The 10,000-nt window shown below is 40.5% G+C and overlaps 3 protein-coding genes across 7 annotated transcripts in view; 2 read left to right on the top strand and 1 right to left on the bottom strand.

The window, feature by feature from the left end:
- LOC138013123 (major facilitator superfamily domain-containing protein 6-like) overlaps positions 1–2,586 on the top strand; it is a 3,373-nt gene extending 787 nt beyond the window's left edge. The window contains exon 2 of the mRNA XM_068860104.1: positions 22–2,586. Within this exon, the coding sequence (XP_068716205.1) occupies positions 195–2,084 (1,890 nt within the window). The 5' untranslated portion in view covers positions 22–194 and the 3' untranslated portion in view covers positions 2,085–2,586. The remainder of the gene's footprint in view (positions 1–21) is intronic.
- A 2,236-nt stretch (positions 2,587–4,822) lies between these two features.
- LOC137968407 (uncharacterized) lies at positions 4,823–5,494 on the top strand. Its single transcript, XM_068814989.1, has one exon. It carries the CDS (start codon positions 4,823–4,825, stop codon positions 5,492–5,494), a length of 672 nt encoding a protein of 223 aa, XP_068671090.1.
- A 1,180-nt stretch (positions 5,495–6,674) lies between these two features.
- Positions 6,675–10,000, bottom strand: part of LOC138013158 (secreted protein C-like) — an 11,285-nt gene continuing 7,959 nt past the window's right edge. For all 5 annotated transcript variants that reach the window (XM_068860160.1, XM_068860161.1, XM_068860163.1 and 2 more), the window contains 2 exons: positions 7,803–7,937; positions 6,675–7,019 (listed from right to left, as the gene is read on the bottom strand). In XM_068860160.1, the coding sequence (XP_068716261.1) occupies positions 6,972–7,019; positions 7,803–7,937 (183 nt within the window). In that variant the 3' untranslated portion in view covers positions 6,675–6,971. The remainder of the gene's footprint in view (positions 7,020–7,802; positions 7,938–10,000) is intronic.

The following is a 10,000-nucleotide window of genomic DNA, read 5'->3' as shown; positions in this document are numbered from 1 at the left end:
CTTTCCCTTTATTACCTCTAGGAAATTTCATTTAACCTGAGCTTAACAGCCGTTATTGGTGAGTTCAGAGAATAGGAACAATTGGATTCAGTTCTGATTCTTTACACTGTTCAGGTCCATAAGAAATGGAATCAATTCCTATCAGCGTGGCTAAACGAAACCATAAAATGTGTTTCCTGTGAAAATATTCCAATATGGAAAAAGCAGTAAAAGTGGGACATTGGAAAGTAAACAAGGCACAGCTTAAAACATGGCTGCCCACCTTGTACTATTTTTTCTTCTACGGTGCTCTGGGTTCTCTCTTCCCATTCCTAAATTTGTTTTATCGAGCTGTTGGGATGGACCCATGGCAAATTGGGGTTCTTGGAGGTATTCGCCCTCTTGTCGCATTATTTTTCGCTCCATTGTGGAGTGTTGTAGCTGACAGGTGGAAGACAAGAAAATTGGTACTTGTTTTGTCACTGATAAGCTGGATTGCCTTAACTATGCCTCTAGCATTTGTGCGTCATTCAACGGCAAGCGAACCTTGCCCAGAAAAGAGCAACTCTTCAGAGCTTGGCCTCAAGACAAATGAAGATTTCGTGAACAATCGCGCGACCATTATAAATCGCTTTGAAGATATTTCATCGGACGATGATCCTCTAGTTTCTTCACTCAACGACTACAGGGAAAATATGGAAAGCGACCTTGATAATTTCGAGAATTTAGTGAGGATAAATGCGAAGATACAAAAGACAAAGAAGTCCCAAACACGTCGGGGTGGATTAGCTTTATTAGACAAGCCTATGCCTCATAGTTTTGGTTTGCCCGCGGAAATAGAGCTTCAGGGCCCGATTGAAAGCAAGGAAGAGAATAGTGAACGAAAACCGTTCGACTTCAAATCGCGAGGTGGTTCTTACTATAACAAGAGGAAAAACCCGAAGGCTGATACAATATTTACCGAGTTTCTAATTATTGTTTTCTTTGGCGAAGTCTTTCAATCACCCACAGATGATATAAATACCCATTATGATGGAACATTTTTGGAACATTTGGGGGTCTTGTACCAAAACGCGGCTAGTAACAACATATACAGTTCTATCGGTATTGGAGTTATAGCATTCACCACAGGTTTGATACTCCGTTTCGAATCTAAAATAACAATCTGCGACGAAGAATATGCAAATTACAAATTGCCCTTCATCATTTTCTCGTTGCTTATGTTCGCTGCTGTAGTCATCTCCCACAAATTTCAATTCAGTTACAGAAGACATCGGCGCTGTTTCGGAATCAAAGAATCCTTGAAGCAGCTGATAACACTAGACCATGCAACATTTTTGTTCATGGTGTTAATCATGGGCATTTTCCGAGGAGTCTTGTTCAACTTTGTTTACTGGAACATTGTGGATATTGGAGGCTCAGACCTTGTTGTTGGAATGACTGTTGTAAGTCAGCACCTTTCAGATACAATCGTGTCGATGTCGGCTCCAATCTTGATGACCTACATGGGATATATCGGCATGATATATCTGGGCCTGGCCTCGTATGCTTTACGCTTCCTTATCTATTCGTGGCTAAGTACCCCTGAGTCTGCTTGGGTCACTCCAACAATCGAACTCTTGCAGGGATTTTCACATTCTACAGCATGGTCAGCATTCCTTTTGTACATCACAAGCTACACTCCAACATTCTCCTTTCCCACGGGGATATTTTTGCTCCAAGCGCTCTATCTGGGGGTTGGTGGCAGCGTCGGAAGTATAGTGTGTGGGATACTAATCCAGACTTTCTCCACCAATGTCGCATTTCGCTTGTTCGGTTTTGTAAGTGTTTTTACCTGTTTGGTGTTTATGATGATTCAGCCGACAGGTAGGCAGGAAACTCTCCCTTCTGAAGCAGACACGATGTTATTTCTCACGGACGAAGATGATTACTCAAGTTACAGTGAAGATGAGATTTTTGAGCGCAAGCGACGTGCAATTTTGCATCTCCCCTCTGAGGACAAAGGTGACTGTTCTATCCAACCACAAAAAGTGGTTCTGCCTACATATAGTTCCCCTTTAGTGCCATTTTGTATGTCCCTTGGGAAAGAAATTCACTTCTCATAGTTTTTTTCCCAAGCAATTTTTTGGTGTTTGCGAACTACAAGCATATTTTAAAACAGTAGGTCGAAATGAAAAAAAAAACAAAAAAAAAAACAGCAGGAAAATTGCAACTTCTATAAAAGTTAAATGTAGGTTTATTTTGAATGTTACAGATTTATTTAGAGAAATATGTTGAATGGGGTTCTTATAATTCAAAACCTGAGTGTGATGTGCTGTGTTTGATGGGGACCAGTGTAGAGAATATTTCTAACATCCCGAGGCAGAGAACGTAAGGAACGTTAAGGAATTTTTCGAAGCATTCTTTTCTTTCCTCGTTGACTGAAAAAAAGATGTATTGAGAACAATTATGAGTATAACCAGTTCTCAGTAACCAGAAAAAAAGAAAACCCAAGTAAACAAAAGCTACGGTATTTTACTAAATACACCACTTAGAGTTATATAAACAAGGTTGCACAAGGTAGCTAACTTCAAGTAAGTAAATAAAGACCTACCAGACGCATAGAAATTGTGCTCTAATTTTTATACAAATCAGAGCATGTAAACAATGCGTTCCAAGAATAACTTACGAGGGCTAGGTTCCTTATTTTTAATTCCGAGAATGATTACATTCAAGTGAAGCTATGATCTTCGCAGTTGTGAACACAAATTTGCAATTGCGTAGAGAAGCCTGAAAAATTCAGGATTTCAACTGGATTTGAACCTATGACCTCGTGATACCGGTGCGACACTCTAACCAACTGAGCTATGAAGCCACTGACGTTGGGAGCTGGTCATTTGTGGGTTGTAATGTTCCCGTGAGGAATGAATTATTTAAAATGAATGGTTTGAAGTGGTCATTTGAAGGGCCTTTGCACATTCAATAAATAAATGAACCATCGTAATTTTGTGAGTTACGCTATTTACAGTATTCAAGTAAGAGGAGGATCAAAGCATAGCAGTGATTAGCTACACAACCTGAGAATCGCAGGAACTTATATCTTGGAGGAGCAAGACTGGTGTTGTGGTGAGAGCAGTCGCTTCCCACCAATGTGGCCTGGGTTCAATTCCCACTGGACAAGGCATCGTACGTGGGTTGGGTTTGTTGGTCCTCTACGCGGTTCGGGGAGGTTTTTCTCCGTGTACTACGGTTTTCTTCTCTTTTCAAAACCAAGGTTTTAATTGATTAACGTTTATTTGAGTAAATTTCAATTCACGGTTTATCATCACCATCATCATGGTAGTGTTACCTTTTGTTGGTGAGGTGAACTATTCAAGTGTTTCCAGTGATTTTGCTACACTTCATTTTCCCTTTGAAGTGAAAAGTATTTTAAAGGTGTATTATTGTCGAGTTCGAGTCTTCCTCATTTGAGCCCATGCGTCAAAACTCAGAATCTGAAGAATCGACGAAGAAGGAACGCTTGGTGGTTCGAGTATCATTTATGAGTTTACTGGGAAGGCCAGCAAGAAAAGGATCTTTTATGCTGCCAAGAAATCGACGATGCTGTGACTAAAATTTCCACTCAATAATCTTTTTGTGTTTGAAAGGTGATATTTATGATGGAACGTTAATAAACATTTCAGGCTAAGTGAGAAGAAGCTGTTGGTCGATGTGTTTTGCACCGAGGTATTTTATTTATGCAAGTTGTCATAGTAGAGCACAGGCGCGCGAAACCCGTCAGCGGAGCACCATGGGTAGGATTTTTTGGGAACATCTATCGATGCGAGAAATTTTGGTTATGACGGTAGCGTACGTCCGTCCGCCCACCCGTACAGACTGTCGGGGTGGAGGTGGGGAGGCAAGACAGCCTCTGGGGACTGGAGTGTTCGGGCAATTTTCGTTGTAAGTATATGTAATCGCGGCATGGGCCAGAGGGCAATTAAGAATTAATTTCACGCGTATTTTCAAAGTTCTCACAAAATTGCCCGAGTCGCGAAGCGACAAGGGCAATTTGGAAAACGATTACATGTTTATCACATAAAGGGCAAAATTATTGAGAGAAGCCCGTTCAGAGCCGCGACAAATGACAATCAACACGGATTCCCATTCAGTTAAAATCGTTGCTGTCAACAGAATTAGCGCTTAAAATAATTTATACGTGGACAAAAAAGTAGTTTAATCTGGAAAAAATTCTCTTGTCACCTCGTTTGCTCTGGATAAGCAACTGTTCACCAATCAGGATCAAGTAATCATGCCCTCTTGATTACCAAAAGTGCCCGGCCGGGGACAGCTATTCTTAGAGTTATTTTCATTTCATAGAGTTATGTCGTACAGTTAGAGTTAAGTTTCCAAAATTCAAGATTTTGGACTTCCAAAATCTTGAATTCAAGATTTTGGCAGTCCAAAATCTTGAATTCAGGATTTTGGCAGTCTAAGTCATAACTCTACTGAAATACCTTTATTGATACTTAACCTCAAAGTGCCCGCGTGATTAAGGAAAAATGCCTTCCGTCTCAACCAATCAGCGTTCAGTGATTTTGCCCCATATGTGAAAAAAAAAAGATAATAATAATAATAAGCAAGCGAATATTAACGTTGAAAGCCGACGTTTCGTTTCTCAAGGCAAAGTGAGTAAGTAATGCAAAGATTTGATTTCTTTAATCTAGCATAATAACAAAGCATCACAAGTTCTTCAAGTGAGTACCTTTTGCACGTTTAGGGATGGTTTGAAAATTCTTATGAAAAGCATCTCATTAATTAGGCAATCAAATGTGTTAGAACATTTAGGTTATTATACAGAGAAACGGATATCGAGGAACATATCATGAACATCTCCTCGTACGAACTATCTTTTTTCCAGAAATTGGTCCTTTGTCGAGGTTTGAAGTTTGCACTTCCCGAGAAAGTATCTCCTATCGACGTCATGGTGACCTTTGAAAAAGCATACTGGAATATTGAGCCCCACCTTGCAAATGATGACATGAAAGAGCTAACTGCTACGACACTACGATCTGTGACATTGGACTACATCAACCAGAAGGGACTTAAACCGCAAAAAACCCTTATGAAGGCCATCGAGGAGCTGAGAAATCGGGACTACATAGTTGTTACAAAGCCAGATAAGGGTTCCGGAGTTGTTGTAATGGACAAATCCGAATATCTACTCCTGCTATCTGAAGCCTCCATCAATGACACTAGCAAACTTAGAGCAGTTGATACAGAGAGACCCAAAGCAAGAGGAAGGCCAGTGAAATATTATCATCCGCTTTTACAACGGGAAAACCAAATTAGTGCTGTCATATCTAAAGTACTACCCAAGCCCATTGCCGACTCCATCCGTCCCAAAAGTTCTAGACTCGCACACCTATATGGCCTACCTAAGACGCATAAGGAACAACTTGCTATGCACCCAAGTCTCTCTGCTACACATACTTACAACTATGCGTTGGCTAAGTGTCTGGATGAGAAATTGAAACCACTCTCATGCAATCAGTAGACGTTCAAAGATGATAGGGCACTAGAGTACTTTAACTGCAAACGATTTGGTGGATGAGAAACTCATATGCTCAAATGCACCCAATTGTAATGCGTCACACGCCCCAACCTGAAAAATGTTTACTTCAGTGACTCTTAACTCTGTCAATCACCGCCCCTTCCTTCCCCCGTGTTCACCAGGGGCCATGTCCAGCTTTGTCTGCTGACTGGGAAATACACAAACCACGGTAAATGGCATTTCCCATCGAACCGAACAGTGGAAATTTCGGGCGCTTGCCATTAGGCCTGACCATCAGGTCGGAGACCAGTGGGACTAACCAAGAAAAAATGGAACGACACTTTTCATCAAAGGTCAATTTCCAGCCGGACTAAGGGGTTCCATTTATATTTCGACCAAAATTTCGGTTACATCACAGTGAAATGGGACTGGAAATGAGAATTTTTGTAAATGGAACGGCACGTTTCGGTCGGACCGGACCGACCGGTCAAAGAGGACCACCTCCAGAGGTGGTCCCAAATATTCCTGTCGGACCGAACCGAAAAGGACCTTTCCATTTGACTTCAGCCCGAAATGTCCGGAAATTTTGGCTTAATGGAAAGCACCCTTCCTTACCATTTGCTAAGTTTTCCAGTTTCCAGTCTCTCGTCAGCAGAAAACAATTGCAAATGGTAAGCGCCATCTCGTTGGGCTGGTTTGCTGATTTTGGAAAACTGTTACCATTAATCATCGGTCATCCCAACCGGTTTGTTCTGACAAATGGTAAGCACCCCTATTTTCCTCGAAACTGGAAGTCCAAACATGTTTCTCCCCTAACCGTTTTCTCGTATGCAGCTTGGGATTCTACGGAATCTTTACTCGACATTTATCACTGTAACATGGAAAAATCTATTACATTTACTGTAGTGCTAAGCATCAACGTTTATTTGACTGAAATCCCACAAAAGTACGCATTGCGGACCTATTTGTTTCATGCAGACTACAAAATGGCTATTAAATGAGAAATTAAATGGAGTCTGCTTTTACACTGATCTCAGTCTCATTTGATACTGATATATACTCCAGCCTTTTCCTTGTTTTGTGATGAGCCGCAAAAAAAAAGCTTGGCCAATATCGAGCCATCTTGACCTCACGCTTGATCAACAACCCATGTATACCTTGTACAATACTGAAAACAGCAAGTTGAAATTTACCTTTATTCTCTCATGGTGCCTAGTACAAAAATGTATATTTTCGAGCATTTAAGGATGACACACTTTTGTTCTGTTTATGATAAATTTAACACAAATTTTAATTGATTTGCTACGGTAGATCTTAATTTCAGCAGATGTCTTTGCTTTCCCTTCTTCATCCATCCGACTTTCTGGTGTGTTGTCTTAAAATGACGTCATCTTTTATATCAAAGTCTATAATGAAAGTATAATTTTCTTCTGTTTTAAATCGTCGAAACAGCAAAGGTTTGATAAGCTAATGTCCATCTTTAATGTGTTCTTGATTGTTTAGAATGTTGCTTCTTCACCAGTTTACTCTGAGGAGAAGGTGTATGAGACAAGCAAATTAATGAGCACATTTTACGAATAAACAAGCTGCTAATTACTCGTTCTTGCCAATGGCGAAGGGTGCAGCACAACAAATTAGGCCGTAAGCATACATAACGAGCCCCTAGCAACTTACGACCACGGGTAGGGAGATATATAGCTGGGAGTAAAGTTTGACCAGAAAGAAGGGAAAACCGGAATATCAGGAGGAAAACCAGTTTGATGTTGACTGAAATTCAGAAACTCGCAGAGGTGGGAGGAGAGGATGATGACTATTTCGCCAGTACCTGACATTAGAGATCATCTGAAATGATCACCCATCCAGGTATTATGGCGCTTTAGCAAGGACGGTTGCAACATGCACGAAAGCGTCACTTTTTGTTGCGCAATAATGGCTATGTTGGAACTATTCAGTTCTATAAGCGTTCTAAAATGATGCCGCAGTACGCTACCACTGGATCAGTTGGAAAGAGTTGAAGCTTGTACATTCGTTCACGTTGTAAGTTAAATGTGCAACTTACCTAGATGCAAAGTGACGTTTGAGAAACAAACAATTTAAATTATCTTTATCATGAAATGGTCATATCTTGATCGTTTATGTACAGGTGATGTTACAATAATTTTCATCATAGTCAGCAAACCGAATCGCCCCTACCGTAGGATGGTGTACCCATAAATCCAAAATTGTTCGCCTTATCATGTAGATGCTATTTGAATGAGCTTGTTCAAATTTTGTAAATTAAAACAATCCTCTGAAGAAAGACCATACCAACCTTTTTAACAGATTTCTTGTGGTCACGTACAAGGTGTTTCTTTGGCAAAGCACTCTTTCTAGCAGATAATTTGTTTTGTAACTTTCTTTTCTTGTGTTTATTGCTTGCCTCGTCTCTCTGATGTGTCTTTGAACGCTGAAATATTAAATAAGCATTGAGTCACTTTAGGAAGCAAATACGCAAATACGCAAATACGCCTCATAATCTTTGTTTGTTACTATCGATGCTGCTAAAGATCGTCTGTTTTGCTTTCTTTGTATTATTGTTAGGAAGGAGAGGTGATCTTGAGATTGGATGTCGTTTGTGGCCTGGACTGGGTCTTAACTTGTTATTCTTATTTAAAGTTGATACATCCGCAAAACCATAATCGACCAAAACTACATGGGGAAAGATCACCATTTTCGCAAAGTCTCAATACTGCCATAATAGTCGCCACATGGTATTCCGCATTCTCGTTACAAAAAGACTCTACAAAGTCATCCCACATGGCTCAATAGATTTTTAAGACCGAGTCAAACCTCGGTACTAACATGGTGCGAAGTTCATAATTTGTGCACCAGTTACGCACATAGAATAAATTGTTTAACACCTCGGGAAAAAATGTTTGCGATAGTAACTGAAACACAAGACCTCTTCAAGGCGCTGTTACAATGTGTAAATATTCGTCAACTTTCCTGACAACGTCATGGCAAGACCATTCGAACAAAGTGACACTTCGTAAAGACCAAAAACGTTCCATCGAATTTTTCTTACGAGGGGTGTTACATCTGTCTTGAAACTTGTTTAACAAACGGTTTGTCGCATCAGCCAATAAAAATGTCCCTTTAACCTCTGCGAGAACGAGATACGTTGCAACAAACGTTGCCCACTGTAGCACCCGTAAAGCAACTTGTCGAGGAACAAAATTGCGCCACAAGTTGAAAGAAAAATTGCTGAGAATAACAACACCTTTAGACCATTGTGGGTAGCTTTCGCAAGAAGGGAATCCTTGCGAGGAGTGCCCATTTACAAGTAATTTTGAACACTCCAGTACCCTTAGAAAAACTCGAATCCTGAGTTCAAGGGCAAAAAAAACCAAACCTTGACCTCACTGCCAAGTTGTCCTAAATAAGATGAGACAACTATTGTCAAAACCTATAAGTAACTGTGGTAGCTAATATCTATTATACGGTTTTGCTCGATGAGTCCTTCGGAGCACAAGCCCCTTTGAAGATGACCTTTCTCTGAGAGATAAACGCATTTTTTAATACCGCTAGGATCATCTTTCGGCGAATACAACCATTAAAACCACCAACCTCTGCAATTCCGGTGCAATTAATGCTCTTCCAACTGAGCTATGTAGCTACGAAGCCACACAGTTGGGAGCAGGTCAATTTCTTGGGCTCATGTGTTTCCGTGAAAGGAATGATCAATAAAAGAAATGCATAGAGTGGTTTTCAATCGAGTGTCGAAAGTAATTAGTGAATTACTTTGGTTTATGATTACTTCACTCAGTGATTGGTTCAAAGTTCTCGCGCCATTTTTTCAACCAATCAGAAGTGAAACCAAAACCAATCGTGGCTCGCGTGTGCACATTTTCCCGCGCTTTGTGTCGGCTACAAGTAATTACTTCGAGTTTTGATTGATTTACTGGAATGTCTCCGACCTTTTTGATTGGCCGGTTTTGGTTTTTGAAAACTGCTCTATTTGAAGAGCGGAATAAGGCCATCCTCGTACTTATCTGGACAATTTATTAACCAATTGTCTCCGACTTCTGAATCCCGTTAAAGCGGCCTGAATTTTTCCAGATAAATGCGAGGATCACTTCAATCTTTCGTCTATAAACCGCACTATACAGTTCTTTCAATACCGGGTTCGTAGTGCCCTACTCACTTTTAACCAGCTGGATGATTTTTAACGGCCCACATTTTTAGATTTCTAACCACTTACAAATATAATTACAAACTACGGCTGGCTTTCTCTTCAGTCACTTTAAAGACCCGGCCAGGGTTCGAACGTGCGACCTCTCACGCGGTTCCCCGATGCCTTGACTGAACAAACTGAATGGTCGACAGGTCACAATACTATGACTGCAGAAGGTCCGGCTTTTCTTATTAACAGTTGTGATGTTTGCAGAAGTTCCGTTATTATTGAGTGTCCAGAGATCGATATTACCTTGATCTTCGTTAAGTTAAGTTTTCGTAATGAGTTTATAGCCT

The sequence above is a fragment of the Montipora foliosa genome, chromosome 8, assembly GCF_036669935.1.
Source record: "Montipora foliosa isolate CH-2021 chromosome 8, ASM3666993v2, whole genome shotgun sequence".
In the NCBI taxonomy this organism is placed as follows: Eukaryota; Metazoa; Cnidaria; class Anthozoa; order Scleractinia; family Acroporidae; genus Montipora; species Montipora foliosa.
The sequence above is the reverse complement of the archived record's forward strand: the minus strand, read 5'-3'. Positions and strand labels throughout refer to the sequence as shown.